We start from the raw sequence: 19,821 nt of genomic DNA, 5'->3' as shown, positions 1-19,821 counted from the left end.
TTATATAAATAGACGAAAAGATAGTTTGCAAAGGTACTACAGTGAGTACACGAATCCTCTAGTTTTCGTATCATATCTCTACAACTATTAAGAGTCATCTGTAGACTGCCCCCGCTCTCCCCTGCCTCCCGCGGATCCCGTCGCCCGCACACACCCAGCCGGGATTCCCCGCCCAACGCTCGCGCCCGCAACCACCCAGCCGCGATTCCAGGCCGCCCGGCAAACAACCACCGACGACGATCCCGCGCGCGCCCGCACAGCCCCACCCAGCCATGATTCACCGCACAACGCGTGTGACCCGCAAATGCCGCTCCTTACGGCCGCCGCATCCCCCCTCTGCGAGTCCAGGAACTGGCCATCGCGGGCAGCAGCGTCGCCGCCTCCGAATAGCGCGCCCTGAAGGGATCCCTGTGGCATGTACTCGAAGACAAGGAGGGGCGGGCGCTCGGCAGTGCCACCGACGGAGCCCGGGCCGGGCGAGTAGCCATGGAGGGAAACAAGGTGAGGGGATTCAGGGAGCGATGCGAGGAGGTGGAGCTCGTGCGCCGACGCGCACGTCTTCACAGCGGCGAGCGAGGCGTCGGGGAAGGTGGCGAGGAAGACGGGCGAGGCGGCGCCACTGCCGAGGAGGCGGGACGGGTGGAACCCGCCTGTGGCGCGGCGAAGCGTGCGGCGGGAGTAGCGCCGAAGCGGGCGAGCGGGGTCTAGCAGCGGGGAGCACGGGAGTGTGGGGATCCGGTCCGGAGCCTCCGTCGCCGGAGGAGGACAACGAGCAAGAGCAACAAAGCTACTGCGACCACCGCGGAAGCGATGGTGGCGACGGTGTTGACTATGGGCAAGCAAGAGAGACGACGGTGGAGCAGCTGGAGGGAGGGGCTGCTGGAGGAGGTGAGAAGGCATGGCAGTGGACAGAGGCGCGCGGCGACGCGGGGCGTGTATGCGTGCGAGGAAGTGATTGGGGTTTGGGGAAGGGAATGGGGATGGCAGGTATTGCCGTATTGGACAGGTAAACAATAAGGGCATGTGCAGTACAGGTTCTTTCTAAGTTTGTCGTCGAGCTGCTACTTCGTTGGATTGTTACTTTGATTGGTTCGCTAATGCTGCTTCGTCCAATTAGTTGCTTTGATTGGTTCGAGTAGGAATTTTGTAGTTAGTGAATGTGCACTGTTTATGTTATAGCATGTATGTGAATGTGCACTGCTGCTGTTTTTCTCTACTGTTGCCAAGGCGAGAGTTCAGATTGTCAGCCTCTGAATGCGTGATGATGTGGTCTTGACCATGCTTACAACACCGTTAGCTCTGAACTTTGGCCTGTGGAAGTTATGGTAATCTGGTTTTGCACAACAACAGTAGCTCTGAGCGAGCTCTAAGTACGGAAAAACTTGTTCACTGTAGGTCCAAGCATCTGCCAGCCATCGTCCACTAGGATAAAGATAAATAATGAATCGAGTGCTTGAGCTCCGTGAGTGATTGAATCCGTTTGGAGCAACTATATTTGACCAACTTGTGAGATGTTTCATGTGCTCGATGAGTTGGCTTCAACAGTTAGATAGGAAACTGACTGCGATTTGGAGGGAACCGACTGTTTCCAGTTGCAAAATCGAAGTGGACAAGAGGTTCTTTAGCATCTTCTTTTGTGAGAGAATATCAGACATTTAGGCTCAGTGACCTCCTGGGTAGCTGAAAAAGAACAGAAAATAGAAAATAAAAGCGGCATTGCTGGGGATCAAACCCGGACCACCCATCAATTTTTCGGTGTATGATTTTCCTTGGGCTGATCCAGCTGTTGTACTATCGAATTATGTGTACGATGAACCCAGTTGTCGAGGGGGCAGGGCAAAACCTATTTTAGTTCCCTGATGTTGAATGGTCCACTAAAACTGATATTTGACCAACTTGTGAGATGTTTCATGTGCTCGATGAGTTGGCTTCAACAGTTAGATAGGAAACTGACTGCGATTTGGAGGGAACCGACTGTTTCCAGTTGCAAAATCGAAGTGGACAAGAGGTTCTTTAGCATCTTCTTTTGTGAGAGAATATCAGACATTTAGGCTCAGTGACCTCCTGGGTAGCTGAAAAAGAACAGAAAATAGAAAATAAAAGCGACATTGCTGGGGATCAAACCCGGACCACCCATCAATTTTTCGGTGTATGATTTTCCTTGGGCTGATCCAGCTGTTGTACTATCGAATTATGTGTGCGATGAACCCAGTTGTCTAGGGGGGCAGGGCAAAACCTATTTTAGTTCCCTGATGTTGAATGGTCCACTAAAACTGATATTCTCGGAATGCTGCGGAATGGCTTGCACTTGTAACTATGGTTCCGTTTGCCCTAGAAAATACAACTATGAGTTGGATGCCTCAGGACGTAACAGATTTTCCCTTTGATCAAATCTTCCCTTTGCAAACAGATTTGTCGACTGAATTACAGGGGAACATCATCTCCTCAATAGATGGATACATTAATGGCTGTTGAACCTGAGAAGCTCCAGCATTAGGAACAAGTCCAGCAGCCTCTTTCAACACGGTCTAAAGACCCAAACTTGGCCTAACTTTGGGCTCATTTTTAGCTTCAGCTGGCACCTGTGCACTGGAAGAGCTAGATGACCCCTTAGCATGCACATCAGATGGCCCATTGCCATTATTGTTTGGTGCCATCAATTGTGCAAAAGGTTTCATCAGCTCAGCTAATGGTGGTGGTGCTGCATCAAGTATTTCATGAGAAAGTTTTGCAAGGGCATCAGGTATTGGCTCTAGGATAGACTTGATTGCTTCACCAATAGCTGATTTTATATGGGCCAGACTATCTTCCCGAACAGGCTTCAAACCTTCAATAGCTGACATTATCTCGGATAGTGTATCCTGAGCAGTGGATTTCACTGGTGCAGAAGTATCTTTTTTCAGTTGGTTGATTTTTCTTCAGTTGAACAGTAATCCTGAGAGGGTTTAATTTCTGACGGAGAGCTGCATCACGCAAGTCATCATCATCATCTAGCATGACAATATCACCATCCTCATCGGTGTAAGTCAGAACAGTGTGCTGATGGGGCACAAGGGTAAAACATGCTCAGGTCTTAACATGTTAGGCTTTCGAGCAAACTTTCTCCAGATCCTCAAGAAAATATAAGATCCGATCTGATATGTGTCGGTACTCATTCCAGCGTACTCCCGTCGCAACGCACGGGCACACACCTAGTGATATGATATGATTGGCCAATGACTCGGTCAGGAATCAGGATCAGCCTAACTGTTTTTGTCCATCAATCAATGATCGAGGCGCCACGTGACCCGTGAGCGAAACGCCATGGCCACCACGTCATCCTCATGAGAAAGGCGATTTGCTCAAACCATTTATGAAATCTGGTGACCTCCTCGACCACTGCTGGTAGGTGGTGGGCGGTGGGTCGTTATTTTTTTATATGTAATAATTCATGGGCTGGATTTGAGTCATGATTTTTTTTATCTAAAATCAGACAAGCCCGGAAAAACTGACTCGAAACTAAAAAATCCGACCTAACTTTAAAAAAAAATTAGGTACGGGTTACGAGGTTAGATACAGGTCGTGTTAAATGGTCGACGATCTAATCTTGATCAGACTCGAACTCTATCCGACGTTGAACCGGTCTAGCTGGTGGGGCGTCTCCGGCTGGCTCTCGCCAAAGCAGAATCACATGCATGCCCATCCGGTAAGGGAAAGAGATGCGCTTGATCGGGCGGCCAACGCCAGTCGGCAAAACGGCTCTCGAAAGCAAGCAGGCAGTGCATCAATCAGCGTTCAGCGGGTCCAATCCCCGGGAAAGGTTTCGTGCAAGCTAAACTGAACTGAGAACGGACAATCCTGACAACGCATGTGGCAACCCTCGTTTTCTTCTCTTTGTTTTGTCTGCAAGTGTATAAAACAGCTGCTTGGACTCGTCAGAGAACTTGCAAGACCCGACAGCTCGTCCTGCTTCGTACTACCAGTAGTAGCACGTAAACCAGGGCGCCACGCCAGCCGGATCGGATCGTCTTGGATGTGGGCATGTGGCTGTGGACGAGACAAAAGTCTCCGCCCGTCGGCCGTCGCCCGCCAAAGGTCTCTTCGATCCGGCCTCTCCGGGCCACCCAGTCGGCCAGTCCCACACAAGGATGGATCGCTAGCGCCGATGAGCTATACTCTTTGCTCACTGTACTAGTCACACGATTGGCTACACGACACGAGCTCAGAGCTCTCAGGTTTCCCAACGCCGGCTGCTGGCCAATGGCGCAGCACCACGGCAGCCACTCCCTGGAGGTCGGCGGCGTCGGCGCCGGCGGCGTCGAGCTCGACGACGACGGCCACGCCGCGCGCACCGGTACCACCACTCACTCTCTCCCGCGCCTTGTGCATGCGTGCGTCGGCAGCAGCAGTAGCCCCACACCCCCGATCTAATTCTCGTCGTTCGATGGGCGGCGGCAGGCAACCTATGGACCTGCTTCGCGCACATCATCACCGCCGTGATCGGCTGCGGCGTGCTGGCGCTCTCGTGGAGCGTCGCGCAGCTGGGCTGGGTGGGCGGCCCTGTCGCCATGCTCTGCTTCGCCTTCGTCACCTACCTCTCCGCCTTCCTCCTGTCCCACTGCTACAGGTCCCCTGCCTCCGATGATGGCTCCCTGAAACGCCAGAGGAACTACACCTACATGGACGCCGTCAGGACGCACCTGGGTACGCGTTGCTCCTGCATCCTTGTTCTTGTTCCTATCATATCTATCGGCTAGCGTATTAGCCTTTGCACATCTTTCCATGGCGACTCCACTTACGAGAGCTAGCAAGAGCAACGCGCCCAGGGGAGAAGCGCACCTGGCTCTGCGGCCTGTTCCAGTACCTCAACATGTACGGGACCGCAATCGCCTACACCATCACCACGGCGACCTGTCTCAGGTACGTACGCCGATCGTTTCCGGCCCGCCGCTCTCTTCGTTCGATCTGCTGGCCATGCTGCATGGTAATGGTGACACGCGCTACTGTTGTGTTGCCGCAGGGCGATCGTGAGGGCCAACTGCTACCACAGCCAGGGCCACAGCGCTCCCTGCGGCGCCGGCGGCGACCACCTCTACATGCTGCTCTTCGGGGCGGCCCAGGCGGTGCTGTCCCTCATACCCAACTTCCACAGCATGGCCTGGCTCTCCGCCGTCGCCGCCGTCATGTCCTTCACCTACGCCACCATCGGCCTCGGCCTCGGCCTCGCCAAGACCATAGGTGATTTCGCATTGGTAGATCGAGCGAGATTCAGTCAACGTTGTTATTGACGCGTACGCGGGCCCTGGATGCGAATGATCTTGGTTGGTGCGTGTATATCGAATTAATCCACCAGAAAATGGGGCGATCAAAGGAAGCGTCGCCGGAGTTCCGATGAGCACCGCGCCGCAGAAAGTCTGGCGAGTCGCGCAGGCCATCGGCGACATCGCGTTCGCCTACCCGTACACCATTGTCCTACTGGAGATACAGGTATACTACTACTACTACACTGCATCGATCTTCACCTTTTTTTTTCTCAAAGTAAGCTTCCGATTAATTTACTTCATAAAAAAAAACTCTTGCAATTCATTAAACTGCATGCAGGACACGCTCAAATCGCCGCCACCAGAGAGCGAGACGATGCAGAAGGGGAACGTGCTCGCGGTCCTGGCCACCACGTTCTTCTACCTCGCCGTGGGGTGCTTCGGGTACGCCGCCTTCGGCAACGCTGCGCCGGGCAACCTGCTCACCGGCTTCGGCTTCTACGAGCCGTACTGGCTCATCGACTTCGCCAACGCCTGCATCGTGCTCCACCTGCTTGGTGGCTACCAGGTAGTACGAAGCAAGCAGTAAAAGTACGTACGTTTGCCATATGACATGCGCGCACGTACGCTAATATCTGGGTCTGTTGCTGTTGCGATCAGATGTTCAGCCAGCAGATCTTCACCTTCGCGGACCGGTCCTTGGCGGCCAGGTTCCCGAACAGCGCGTTCGTGAACAAATCCTACGCCGTGAAGGTGCCCGGCGCGCCGGCGTCGTGGAGCTACAGCCTCAACCTGCAGCGGCTGTGTTTCCGGACGGCGTACGTGGCGAGCACCACGGGGCTGGCCCTCCTCTTCCCCTACTTCAACGAGGTGCTGGGCGTGCTGGGCGCCGTCGTCTTCTGGCCCCTCGCCATCTACCTCCCCGTCGAGATGTACTGCGTCCAGCGCGGGGTCCTGCCGTGGACGCGGACGTGGGTCGCGCTTCAGGCATTCAGCGTCGTCTGCTTCGTCGTCGGCACCTTCGCCTTCGTCGGCTCCGTCGAGGGAGTCATCCGCAAGAGGCTCGGCTAGTTGTGGTATTAGCGCCTTTTCTGTCGTCAACCATGTCATGAATGGTGGAAGTGTGTAAAGAGAGTGTACTGTATCTAAGTTTTTTTTATTTCCCTGTGTTCGCTTAGCCATGAGCCCATGACCATGATGATTGATGAATATATCTACCCGTGCGTGTTTAGATCCAAAGTTTTTTTGTGATGCTGTGTCACTGCTACGTAAATGATTTTTGTAACACTTAATTTATGGTTGTTCAGGGAGTTTTTCAGATAATGCCACTCTTATTAAAGTTACAGAGAATACATATGCAAATGAAATTATTTGGGTCAATCAAAAATTTCATACGGAATGAACAAAAAAGTTCAAAATTTAGTGATCCCACTGAACTTGAAAATAGCTGATAGTTGATTATAACTTGCTCATGGAAGCACCAAAAAAAAAATACTACACTCCTTGGCCAACACAATAATGCCACTAAATTTTAATACTTTAGCTGCAAAATACATGCTAGGCATGTAATAATCACACTAAGATGATCTTTCAAAGTCAATGAGAATACTTTGGAAGGAAGTGACGGTATCAAAGGAACGAAGACACCTGCAAAACATGCAGAAAGTATAAGCTAAAAAACTTGCAGCATGACACAAAAAGTGATATTCTAATTCACCAATAAACAGAAGTGGTCAAAGCAAAGCGTGCCTATAGAAGATGATCAAAACACATCAACAGCTAAAAACTCAGTCAACCATTTAATGAGTAAACAAATAGAAAACTTATTCGAATATCATCTTTTGATTGATTGCGAATAAATAGGATACATATTCTTATTTATAGCATTGGGTTTGTAAAGATTTTTTTAAAAATAAACCTCAAATGTATCATATATGTTCTCAAATGATAGATACAAATTTCGGATATAGATTTGAACATGAATTCGAATATTTATTCGCCTTTTGTTGTAGAGAGCAAATAATACATAAAATAAGTAATGAAAAAAAATATTTCTATTTGTAATAATATGCTTGATAACATAAGAAAGTATCAACATCAAATTTCATACATATCTATTTTAGAATATTAAATTATTTCGAACAATTCAGATAACTACTTTCATTCCCATAACCCGCATTCACACTCACCTACCCAACAGAACACACATCTTTGTGTTTTGTATTCAAGTATAAATGAAAATCGTAGCAACTTGAAGACAGACGTATGTATGTATTGCACTTTAATCTCATGACTACAAAATAGTGAACACTGAACATGATCACGAGATTTGTATGCAAATGAAATCAAACTCTTTAAGTATTCATTTACCCAATAAGTTTGTGTCTCGGTGTATAATTGCAAAGCTACTCCATCTATTCTAAAATATAACATGTTTTGACTTTTCTAATTGCATAGCCTTGTGAAGGATTTTTTTTTTGGTCATTACTGATGCGAGTTTGCAAGGAGAGGCCTGGCCGCATGTACTTCCGATACACGGGCTTTGTCGAGATATCCTCAACGTCGGGCCTAACCTTCCCAATGGGCCGCAGTACATGGGCTAGCCAGCCAGGCTTCACCGGTTGGGCTAGTTCCTTACTGGACACCAATCTGACTTTCTGGGCTGTCACGGTTATCGCGTTCCGATCTCTCAGGTGACAAACAAACAAAACAACACGTGCCCTTCTGTTTTGCTATCTAGAAACACTAACAACAATGGTTACTTTGTCAAAGTCCGATTTTACTCTCGATAGCTGATAGGTCTTGGGTCCCTATAAGAAAGAGACCTAAGGCTTAACCATCCATAACTTCTCGCAATTGATCTAGTCACCATATCCGCGGTAAGGTAGTTTCTAAAAAGACTTTTTCATCCCCTCGCCGCCCGCCGCCCGCCGCGATTCACCCCCGCCAGGTCGCCACGCCCGCAGCCCGCCGACGCAAAGCCGCGCGCGAGGCCTCTCCCCTGCGTACGCGGCGATGAAGATCGTCCACCGCGACCTCGTTCGCAACGGGCCTGGCTCCGTCAAGGTCCTCTTACCTCTCGCCCCTCCCCTTGTGCTCTCTGTGCGAGCACTCCGGTTGCTTGTTGGGTTTGCCTTGTTCTGGGTGGCTGGGTCTAGGGCTGACCCAACCGCTGGGATTCAGTGGGTTGCTTTATTGCTTCTGATTAGGCTTACGGTCGTGCTCCGCAGTTGGTGCCGGAGGAGGAGGACGACTTGTGGCACGCGTACAACCTCATTGCCATTGGTGACAGCCTCCAGGCCGTCACCGTACGGTGAGTGCATTTTTTATGCGTGCAACTTGGTTCAGATCTTGTGCCGTTTCGCCATGAGGTACTCCTCGCTGACTAGTGCCCCTGGTGGATGTGAAAAGCCATTGTGTTTTCGAGCTTTATGTGTGTGAAGTTTTGCAAAGCTTTTCGATTTGTTAATCTGTCACAGTTAGGGCTCTTGTTGTAAGATTGAAACTCTAGAAGTGAAATTGGAGGTATCTATAGTACCAACTACCAAGGGTTACATGACTCCAGAACTGAGATAGACTGACAATTTTCAGCTATTCACTAGGATCTGGGATGTGTTGTATTTTTATCCACTAATTCTACTTTATTCAAAGGTTTCTTTTTTGCAGCTCCCCACTGGTTATTACACATTCATACACATACTTTCAAGTCTTTGATCATAACTGCAGCCTTTTTGGGGATTGTAGTTCAAGTCTCCATCCACGGCTTGCTCTTGCATGTGTGCATGTTATGCAAATTTTTAATTTTCTTATGAAGTAATAAGGGATTTCTTCTGGTTCCAGGAAAGTGCTGAGAGAGGTGGCATCTGGAGGACGTGATGCCGAGCGTGTGAAGCTTAAGTTAGAAATTGTAGTCGAGGTGACGCATCATCTTTCTGTATTGTCTTTCTTTCTCCATGATTCTATGCATTAGCCTTTGACATGTCAATCAACAGCCATCATTATTGGTTGTCAAGTAAGCCAACCTTTTGAAGTTGTGGGTTAAAATTGTTACTGAATTCAAGACATCTCTATTTCAAACATGTGCGAATAAGGCCTAAAAAAATGCTGCATAAATTGATAGTTAGAGCAGATATTTTTAAAATGCTGCATAAACAAACCTATTATTCTAGTTGTTGATTTTATTTTCTCTGCTCCTCTCGGCTTTGTTTCCTATCCTTTCCAATGCTACGAAACCTTGTCTGCGTTGATAATTGACTATGTCCTTTGTTTTCTAATGTAGTCTGTAGACTATGACAAGGAGGGATCTGTTTTACGTGTGCGTGGAAAAAATATCACTGAGAATGACCATGTGAAGGTCAGTAATGTTTTTACTTAATAATACTATGTGGTGTGAATAATCTCGTTAATCTAACCTCTATTTCTTCCTGAATGAAGATTGGCCAGTTCCACACGTTAGAGCTTGAGCTGAAGAGACCTTTTGTTCTACGAAAGGTATTGTTTAAATATCAAGCAAGTTTATCTCAATAAATATGAAAGATCTAATTATTCTGAATTTTAACCCTATGGTATAACCCAATGCTTCTATTTTCAGTTAATACTTGTTCCCTCTGTCCTGGAATACATGGTATTCCTAGGAATTTTAGAACATATTATGTGGTAAACCAAATGACACATGTAACCCTTCTTTGTTACCGTATTTGGGTTAGTAATAGAAATTAATGGTCCTTATAAAAAATAGAAATTAATGGTAGGTATGCATGTGAATGTTGCCTTTTCAAATTGAGTTGGAGGGTTGGTTCACGTAGAATCTCTCTCTCTCTTTCTCTGTGATGTGAATAGGAGGGGGAGGGCCCCTCTACTGGGTTGAATTCTATTTTTTAAAAAGTATTTACAAACAGGGAAAGGAAAAGAAGGTAAAGGAAAAGGTAGATTACACACCCCAGCTATCTAACCAGAGTGGAATGGTACTCTGGAAACGTTTTTTTGGCCCTGTGGATGAGCAGGGACATTTCTTTTCTAAATGTCTCAACGCTTATAATTGAGGACAACTTTTGAACGCTTGGATTCCTTGTAATAATGTATTAGTAGCTGTTTGTCTACACTCTACTATATAAATTACAGGTCCTGCCATATTCTTAGGATGTCCAAACATGTGCCGTTTTTTTCTTCATATATTTGGACCCTTCTTTATCTTATGTGGCAAGGCCAACTTGCTAATGTAATAGGAAAAAATAAGCATCCCCATCAGCTGCCACATCACTTCTACATTCTAATAAGCATATAGGAGTCATCAACATTTTTTGAATTGCTTGACATGAGACTTCTGGCTACCTATGCAATGTTTCCTTTGTTAATTATGCTTATTGCTTCCACTTATTTACTACCAAACTAAAAGCTTGCAGTTTGAGGCATGATAGTGCCATTGTTTTGTCCCTATCTTACTTCTTAGCACGATGATTGCTGCCCATGAACCTAATGTCCTTTTGTGTTTTTTGCCTATATTTTTTTAATAACTTCCATCTATGTTGCCTCAACATAGCAGATCCCAAGCCTTGGTAAAGGAGTAGGGTTGTGATAGGCTTGGTGAGCCAACGTGAAACCTAGCCATTCTAATGGAGATAAAACCCAAAAGAAATCCGGTGGGCATAATCCTCTTAGCGATGCGTCATATTGGAACCTAGGTATGGACGTATGGTGTTAAATGGGCAAGGATTGGATCAACACTCCATTGGTGACATGTCGTTTCGTGATAATTGACTTGGAGAAGGCTTATGACAAAATACCAAGGAATGTTATTTGGTGGGCTTTAGACAAACATAAAGTTCCAACGAAGTATGTTGGACCCATTAAGGACATATACAACAATGTTGTGACTGTGTTCGAACAAATGAGGACACAAATGACTTTTCAATTAGAATAGGACCACACCAAGGATCAACTTTAAGTCCTTACCTTTTTGTCCTTGGTGATGGATAATGTCACAAGGGACATACAATGGGATATACCTTGTGTATGCTTTTTGCGGATGATGTAGTGCTAGTTGATGGAAGTCGGGCAGGAGTAAATAGGAAAACCTAGAGTTGTGACAGGAGACTCTAGAATCCCAAGGTTGTAGACTTAGTGGCATTAAAACTGAATATATGAGATGCAATTTTGGCACTACTACACATGAGGAAGGAGATGTTAGTTTGGAAGTTCAAGTAGTGCCTAGGAAGGACACCTTAGGTATTTTAGGAACAATGCTACATAGAGACGTGGATATTGATGAAGATGTACGGAATGTCGCCCTACAAATGACGACATGTTCAACAGATAAGTGTTGCAGAAATACGTATTTTGTGTTGGATTTATAGCCATACAAGAAGGGATCGAGTCCAGAATGATGATGTATGTGATAGGCTTAGGGTGCACCAATTGAAGAAAAGCTTGTCCAACATCCGTTGAGATGATTTGGACACATCCAACGGTGATATCCAAAGGCACCAATGCGTAGTGGAATCCTAAAGCGTGATAGCAATGGGAAGAGAGGGAAATAAAGATCAAAGTTGACATGGGAAGATACAATAAAAGAAGATTTGAGAGGATGAAATATACCGAAAAATTTAGCCTTGAATAGGAGTGCATGAAAAACAACTGAAAACTCGACCAGTAGGGGAAAGACGGCCCCATGGTATTATATTAAGAAGAAGCTCAATTGGAACCCCGACCGAGAAAGGTCACGAAAGCTGGTTTCCCGTGCAACATGAGAGACCGCCCCCTATAGACCAGATCTTTACTCGTGCTTTGAGCTCTCCCAGCCCCTACACGAGGATCTACCCCCCATAGGTCAGTCCATCTCATGTGCACACGACCAGGGGAACCAACGAGTGACCTTTTTTAACCTCAGCCTGAAATTCGCTCCAACTGGGATTCAAACTAAGGACCTAAGGAGTGATACTAAGGAGTGATACTGAGAACACATAACCAACTCAGCTAAAGGCCCTTTCGCATGAAAAACAACTATCCATGTGCTCGAACCTTGACTTGTGGGTTATGTTGTGGCTTTAACTCTAACCTACCCCAACTTGTTTGGGACTAAAACACTTTGTTGTTGTTGTACTTATGAAAGAAATCAGAATGTTTCAGCTTTTCTCCTTTTCACTGTTGATGTCAGTAGTATCCTCCCCACTATGCTCATCGTGTTGCATTGCTATGGAATTTTGGAGTGTTAGTTGATATTTTTCGAGGTGATGCTTTTCAATCTTTTTCGTTGCTACTTTTTTCTTCAATTAAGCATGTGCATCTTTTGTAGGAAATTTGGGATTGGTTAGCACTTGAGACCATTCAGCAAGCATGTGGTATGCGATTTTGACCCATCATCTGTATATAACTATATATATTATGGATTATCTGCTCAATCAAATATTAATCTCTTCTTCCATTTTAAAATAAGTTCGTGTTAACAATTTGTCATGGTGTACATATGATACCTGTTGTCCTTTACCATCTTGTGCGTTTGACCAAGATATAAACCACTCTTTGGTTCCATTTTCTGAGATTAGTTTTTTCTGAATCGCCTCATCCTCTATTATTTATCTGTATGAAACATACTGATTTAATTGAGTCTGACCAAACCTATTGTAGATCCTGCTGCAAGTGCTGATCTAGCAGTTATTCTCATGCAAGAAGGACTTGCCCACCTATTCCTCATTGGCAAAAGGTCAGTGGAACTGTTGCACCATCACAAACTAACAAATATTTGATTTTAATATTTATTTTATTGTTTTATTTTTTATGTCTAAGATGCCAATGTTGTTAATTGTTATCTACATAAGACTTAATGTCTTAAGAATTAGCACCTCTGGACCCTGGTTCACTCGTGCTAAGAGTCTGTGCACCACCTGCATAAATCCTTTGCTTTCTTGACACCTTTTATATATTTTTCCTGTCCTGTATGTGTGGGCCATTTATTCATTGTTGGCTCTTTTGGAGGAATAGTAATTCCATGAATGTGAAAATACGAAAAGGAGAAATATTTTGTATGCATTTTTGTCTATAGGTTTCCTCTCCCTAAGTGGTTAGCAGCTACATATTTTAAGACTTTAATTTATATTTTTAACTGAAGAACACATATTGCTATATAGATGGCATCCTGATGTATCATTTTCTAAACAGCATAACAGCAACCCGGGCACGTATTGAAACATCAATTCCTAGGAAGCATGGCCCTGCAATTGCTGGCTACGAGACGGTATTATCACTGGTTCTGTTAATTAACTACATGACAAAATTGTTGTGTTTACTTCCTACTGATTTGCACTTTTTGTTGTTCTGTAGGCCCTCAAGAAGTTCTTTGAGTATGTTTTGCAAGTAAGCTATTCACACAGTTATCCAAATGTGAACATGTATACAGACAACAACTGACCTATGCGTTACATTACTTTGTTGAAGGCATTTCTGAAACACATTGATTTTGAAGTTGTCCAGTGTACTGTAATTGCAAGCCCAGGTTTTACGAAGGTAATCCTCACTTGCTTAAAAGGGAAACAATGTACTATAAAGTAGCTCCTTTATTTTTTTCTCGAATACGTTGGAGAGCTACGTATCATTATATTAATAGGAGGAAAGGCCAAGGGCCCAGAAAGCATACAAGAGAAAAACACACTCACCCAGAAACAGATTAGAAACTAGAAACACCACCCCCCCCCCCCCCCCCCCCCCCACACACACACACAAAACCGGGATAAAAAAAAGTGCACATGCTCTTGGCTCCTGCCGAGAGTCAGAGCTGCAGCTCGACATTGAATTCTTCCAATATGGAGGAAAAGTAGCTCCTTTATAAGCGGCATAAGTCTCAGCTGTGTGCTGCTAGGCGTGTGTTCTCTCTTCATTAAGGCTGGTGTCGAAGTTGATAGTTACACCGTTGCTTGCATAAAGTTGAATGCTCGTATACTACGAAAAAATATCAACCTGTGTTGTTTGGTTCCCTTTTTACCATAACAGGACCAGTTCCGCGATTATTTGTTTCTTGAAGCTGCACGGCGAGATTTAAGAGTAATAATTGAGAACAAGCAACGCCTTGTTCTGGCGCATGCAACATCAGGTTACAAGTGAGTTCTTCCATCTTTCTATCCTGGATAGTTAGTTTTGTTATGTGGGGATAAGGTAGTAGCATCTATTCTTAAACAGTGTAATATGTACAATTTTATGGAAGTTGCGTAACATTGGCAGTTTAGCTTTCTGACTTGTTGGGAACTTATATTGTCAATTACTGTTGTTTCATAGATGGTCATTCTGGAACCATATTCCTTGTGTATTTGTTAAATGGCTACTGGATTGTGTTACTTATTTATTTGATCCTTTTGTCCTTTTACCTGTTCAAGTGTCCTATCTTAACTTCTATTTTTACTGGTTTCATTTGTTAGGCATAGTTTAAAGGAAGTTTTGGACACACCAGGTGTGATGGCACTGATAAAAGATACAAAAGCAGCACAGGAGGTAAGACTGACTATAAATCACACACGTCACTAGATATACTAATTTATGTATGAGCTTTCTTTAAAATAACAACAACAAAGTCTTTTAATCCCAAGTAAGTTGGGTAGTCTAGAGTTGAAACCCAATAGAAACCACAAGACAAGGTTCAAGCATATGAATAACTGTTTTCCATGCACTCTTATTCAAAGCTATTTTTTGGTTTATTCCATCATTTCAAGTCTCCTTCTACTGTCTCTTCCTGTATCAACTTTGGCTTCCCATGTCTCTTTTCTTATTCTATCGCGCCTTCGGATCCCAGTCTGCACTTGTGCCTCTGGAGGTCTCCGTTTGTACAATTTTCAAACCATCTCCAATTAGTGTTGAACAAGCTTTTCTCTAGATGAGCTTTCTCAAACACTTTGATCTGTAATGCACATTACACTAAGTATTAACGGATAATATCATATTCTCTTAGTTGTTAATCTTTGTACTAGTTTAATCATTTATACTTTGCAGGTCCGAGCTCTGCAGGATTTCTTCAATATGCTTACTAATGTAAGTGTGTTCAAGTGATTTTTAAACAATTTCTGAGTGTGCAATAACTATATGGAATTTCTCTATTCTGGTGCTACTGATTTGGGTGAACCCTTTATGCGTGTTAACGTGTTCCCTCTTTAAAAGATAAAGTTAAATAAGGATTTTATGTGTATGAATTATGGCTGCTAATGCACTTAGTTGAAGCATATCTGTTTGCTGATTATTTGCAGGAGTCAGCTCGTGCTTGTTATGGACCGAAGCATGTTGAGTTTGCACTGCAACAGTTTGCTATCCAGACTCTTTTAATAACTGATACTTTGTTTCGGTAAGCTGCTGTTCATAAAACTTCGATTTTTTGTGATTGTCAACAGAAAGTAAGAAATATTACAATCCTAGAAAATAAAGACAATATCTCTTGGAGAAGAACCATGCAGGTTCGCGAAACGATAGATTAGATTAATGAACTATCTGGGATTTCACCAAAAAAAACCTCATTTATCTCTTCCTTAGACACCACACATGTGGGAGTTTTCCACACTGGGTATGCCCTTTTCTTGTCCTTGATTTTCCATATATATATGGTACTCGATACCAAGATGACTGCATTAGCAATCATCAGATCTAACTAATAACGAGTACAAACTTGGGAAAGGAATGCAGTCATTCCTGGATGTGTAATGTACCTGTTTTTTTCATTGCGAATCATATTATAGGGACATCTTGTCACTGAACTCACTCAGCTAATGACATCAATAGCATTTTGGAACTGGTCATTTCCACAAGAGCACTTAATATATGGTCCTTGGTCAACAATTCCTTACTATTATGCCGGACATAACAAGTGGTGTCCCATGTACCTACACATTACTGAACATGATTTTGGCAAACCTAAGTTTTGGTTTGCCATTAATTTGGTTGGGCTAGTTTTGGAACCCAACAAACCAAACAGGTCTTCCTTTGCACATCTAATATGGTTTGAAATAGAAGTATATGCATTACAACTACTTTACCTATGTCTTAAACTAGTTTGAAATATTCTCCTTAGGATAGCTATCCTACTTGCCCTTGGTAGTACTTTACTATACATGGAAATAAGGCTGGTTCCAACCCCAGTCTATACCGACAAGTCATGTGGCGGCGTGGGTGGTCGTTACCGACCAGCCTGGCCGTTCGGCTCCGTTGACCCGGTCGGTACTTACCAGTGCGCTAGAGAACCAGTCGATACTGACCTGACCGGTCGATACTGATCGCCTGTTGCCACATGTCATCTCTTGATTGGTTCACACCATTTTGATCGTTTGTATATCAAAAAATAAAAATCCTAAAAATTCCTGGATTCACCCTATAAATAGAGGAGAGGCCTATTTCGGTTCATTCACACTTACTCTCCAATTTACTTGTCTTCATATTTTAATCTCCCACTATTTCAATATGAATCCCATGTGGAGTCCGAACTTTGAAACCTTCATCGACTTGCTCAACGAGTAATCTCCAGAACGTCGCGAGACCCATGGTGTTGGGCAGGTCTTTTTCGTTGGTCTTTCTCCCATACATCGTCGTTGGCAGGATGTTTTTGCCCGTCCTCGTTCCATGAGTCCGCAATCTCTATTTTCTACCCATAGTCCCATACCCTCCTCCATATCCTTACTGACCATCCTTGGACGCTTCTTCCAATGAAAATACTACCACCGATGCTCCTTGTACCATTAGAGCTGTAGAGAAGTATGATTTGGGAAACACCACACACCTCAATGAGGGGGGGGTTGACCTTTAATATATAGTATAAGGAATAATCCAGTCACACGGAAAGCTATCAATCAGCTGTACATACATCAATCAACTGTACAATATAGAATATCTCCAATACACGCCCACAATCGCAGCAGGAGGATCACAGAAGCAAAGACTGGACCGGAAGTCAGTGAACAACTGATCTGGAAGCCCCTTCGTCAAGATGTTCGCGAACTGGTGAGAGGACGGGACATGGAGAACCCGAACCTACCCTAGGGCCACCTTCTCGCGGACAAAGTGTATGTTGATCTCAATATGCTTCGTGTGCTGATGGTGGACGAGATTTGCTGTCATGTAGACAACACTCACATTGTCATAGTAGACAACGACGAGGCAAGCGAAACGTGGCTCCGATTGAGCTTCTTAATATAATAACGTGGGGTGGTCTTTCCCCTACCGGCCGAGTAGTCTATGTTGTGACGTTGGGTGAAGCCGCGAATGAGCAAGAGTGCCGTCGGAGTGAAACTTATGCTTGAATATCCACTTCTTACTATATGGATGATGACATGAAAAAGGGCCTACAAGTTGGTCTTAAGAAGTTGCTAAAACAATTAAAAATAGATGAGGTAGAAGAGCCACAAGAGGTGGCAAGAGGAAGATGACAAAGAGTAGTGTATCGTTTATTTTTATGAATTATATATTTTTCATTTTAAACATTTTTACATTTTGTTTGTTTTTTAGAAACCATGTTTCTTTGTTTGCTTAATTATGTACCGGATGAATTTTTATTTCAATAAAACACCATGTTTCATTTTAACTAAAGGATAACGTGATTGGTAGTATAATCAGTAGCTGATGTGACTGTCGATAAGGGCCAGGTGGGTTGGAACCAGCCTAACAATTAAATCTTCTCTTAACTTGTAGGAACGCTGACATTGCTACGAGGCAAAGGTACGTGAAGTTGGTTGAAGATGTCAAGAAAAATAGTGGCACAGTACACATATTTTCCTCGATGCATGTCTCGGGCGAACGTGAGTACTTCACATTTGTCATATGATTTGTCCATGATTGTTCGTTCAGTCAACTTCTACTATAATACTTCCTCCGTTCCAAAATAATATTCGTTTTAGCTCTATATTCAAATGGATGATGATGAATATATATATATATATATATATATATATATATATATATATATATATATATATATATATATATATATATATATATATATATATATATAGAACACATACACAAAGTATTGCATGAACCCACTAAAGTGAATTTTATTTTAGGACGGATGGAGTATATGAAATATACACACACTAAGATGCTGCTTAGTTCACGAAATGTAATGTAGTATGCTTTAAATAATAATAATAGATTTTATTGTTTGGAAGCAATTGGGAAAACATTATTTACTTTTAAAATATTTGCTGCATACTTGTATTTAAATAACACTTGCCCTTTCTTGAACAGAGTTGGCGCAACTGACAGGAATAGCGGCTATACTTCGTTTTCCTCTTCCTGAACTAGAGGACATGGAGCTGTGATGAAACCAACCTTTTTGCTTCTCGATAACATTCTTTTTGGTTGTGATCTGTTAGCATACTACCTGTATCATGTGTAACGTTATGGAGCTATTTGATATTGTATAGGCAACCCTGGAAAGGAATTCTGGTATTTTTTAAGGTATATCCTATTCGTTGTAAATGGTTCATCGTGCGTTGTTTGCCAGTTCTTTTTCTCGTTAAGGGCTAGTTTAGAAACCCTAATTTCTCAAGGGTTTTTCATTTTCCCAAGAGAATTTAGTTCATTTTCTCATGGGAAATTGGAAATCTCATGGAAAAATAGGGTTGCCAAACTAGACCTAAGTCTTGTTGTTATTTTTCACATCCTAAACTATCTGCATGTAAAGTTACCACTGAGCGTTGGAGCTCCAGACATCAGAACTAATTTTCGTGGGCCTTCTTGTTAGTTCGTGCCTCTTTTACTTTATTGTATTTCTTTGATGACAAAGGCATCATCTACTGACTTTATATGGAATCACCTTTAATATATGATCAGCTGGAACTCTCCTGGAACCTTTGGCTCTGATGCCCAACCTGTGCGTATCTTTCACGCGTTATTTATTCTTCGATTATTCGTCCATTTTCTTTTCTTTTTCTTTGTCCGGCGAGCAGGGAAGTCGTGCAAGACGGACGCTAGAATTCTCTCGCGACGCCGACACATTTCTTTCGTAATCATAGAAGAAAACTGTATTTGAAAAATATGTACGCGAAGTCGTTTCGATATGTATCGGACACCACGAGCTGCATTTTCTTTCTTCTCTACAAATCCATATTAGCAATTTCTTTGCTCCAGCAGCTCCGCCCTCGCTTTTCTAGATGGTAAAAAAATACTATCAACTCCATTAAAGTTTAAAATAAAAGATAAGGATGGGTAAGTTGTTGAAGAGTCCAACAACGGCTAGCGTTGTTCTTCCTAACCCACCAGACACGACAAGATTTATTTTTCTAGAGACGAAATAAAGCGGAGGAGAAAAAGGCGGCATGATGCGCACCACACCGACACACGGTCAACGATTGACCATGGCGCACATTTTCTTCTTGAAGTCAATTTTTTGGCTCATGCAAGAGTTACTCATTACATTTAGAACTGCAACATAATAATTACAACAAAAGGAAAAACTAGAGAAATTATGTACAACACTAGCCGGTTATATTTGAGTACGTATAGTTTTTTTTTTGAAAAATATATGCAATTTGACATGGGATATGTGAACAATTTCATCATTGTTATTACTAATAATATAGCCGAAACCAAATCTACTCCCAAGCTATCCACGTCGCTTTTT

At 43.7% G+C, this 19,821-nt stretch overlaps 2 protein-coding genes and 1 pseudogene across 4 annotated transcripts; all 3 read left to right on the top strand.

The window, feature by feature from the left end:
* The first annotated feature begins 486 nt into the window (after nucleotides 1–486).
* LOC103645816 (uncharacterized) lies at nucleotides 487–955 on the top strand (annotated as a pseudogene).
* Nucleotides 956–3,929: 2,974 nt separating this feature from the next.
* Nucleotides 3,930–6,563, top strand: LOC100217202 (putative amino acid permease 7). 2 transcript variants are annotated; one of them, XM_008669166.4, is made up of 7 exons: nucleotides 3,930–4,333; nucleotides 4,438–4,683; nucleotides 4,788–4,899; nucleotides 5,000–5,217; nucleotides 5,333–5,466; nucleotides 5,581–5,808; nucleotides 5,901–6,563. In XM_008669166.4, exons 1-7 carry the CDS (start codon nucleotides 4,021–4,023, stop codon nucleotides 6,309–6,311), a joined length of 1,662 nt encoding a protein of 553 aa, XP_008667388.1. In that variant the 5' UTR covers nucleotides 3,930–4,020; the 3' UTR covers nucleotides 6,312–6,563. The 2 variants fall into 2 exon arrangements, with proteins under 2 accessions (XP_008667388.1, NP_001137042.1); NM_001143570.1 differs by having other exon boundaries at nucleotides 4,083–4,333; nucleotides 4,806–4,899; nucleotides 5,901–6,476.
* A 1,545-nt stretch (nucleotides 6,564–8,108) lies between these two features.
* LOC103645815 (protein PELOTA 1) lies at nucleotides 8,109–18,941 on the top strand. 2 transcript variants are annotated; one of them, NM_001351109.1, is made up of 16 exons: nucleotides 8,109–8,306; nucleotides 8,471–8,553; nucleotides 9,081–9,156; nucleotides 9,520–9,594; nucleotides 9,675–9,731; nucleotides 12,532–12,577; nucleotides 12,864–12,939; nucleotides 13,395–13,470; nucleotides 13,557–13,589; nucleotides 13,671–13,739; nucleotides 14,223–14,329; nucleotides 14,645–14,717; nucleotides 15,213–15,251; nucleotides 15,464–15,558; nucleotides 17,889–17,995; nucleotides 18,444–18,926. In NM_001351109.1, the coding sequence occupies exons 1-16, from the start codon at nucleotides 8,256–8,258 to the stop codon at nucleotides 18,515–18,517; spliced, it is 1,137 nt and encodes a 378-aa protein (NP_001338038.1). In that variant the 5' UTR covers nucleotides 8,109–8,255; the 3' UTR covers nucleotides 18,518–18,926. The 2 variants fall into 2 exon arrangements, with proteins under 2 accessions (NP_001338038.1, XP_020403675.1); XM_020548086.3 differs by lacking the exon at nucleotides 8,109–8,306 and having other exon boundaries at nucleotides 8,548–8,611; nucleotides 18,444–18,941.
* Nucleotides 18,942–19,821: the final 880 nt, after the last annotated feature.

Source organism: Zea mays, chromosome 2, assembly GCF_902167145.1.
Source record: "Zea mays cultivar B73 chromosome 2, Zm-B73-REFERENCE-NAM-5.0, whole genome shotgun sequence".
Taxonomy (NCBI): Eukaryota; Viridiplantae; Streptophyta; class Magnoliopsida; order Poales; family Poaceae; genus Zea; species Zea mays.
This window is presented reverse-complemented; position numbering and strand designations above follow the sequence as displayed.

Coding starts and splice junctions, on each gene's coding strand:
- LOC100217202 (XM_008669166.4), top strand. CDS start 4,021: ATGTGGCTGTGGACGAGACAAAAGTCTCCGCCCGTCGGCCGTCGCCCG. Junction 5,467..5,580: donor TTGTCCTACTGGAGATACAG/GTATACTACTAC, acceptor AACTGCATGCAG/GACACGCTCAAATCGCCGCC. Junction 5,809..5,900: donor ACCTGCTTGGTGGCTACCAG/GTAGTACGAAGC, acceptor TGTTGCGATCAG/ATGTTCAGCCAGCAGATCTT.
- LOC103645815 (NM_001351109.1), top strand. CDS start 8,256: ATGAAGATCGTCCACCGCGACCTCGTTCGCAACGGGCCTGGCTCCGTC. Junction 14,330..14,644: donor CATGCAACATCAGGTTACAA/GTGAGTTCTTCC, acceptor TTCATTTGTTAG/GCATAGTTTAAAGGAAGTTT. Junction 15,559..17,888: donor ATAACTGATACTTTGTTTCG/GTAAGCTGCTGT, acceptor CTTAACTTGTAG/GAACGCTGACATTGCTACGA.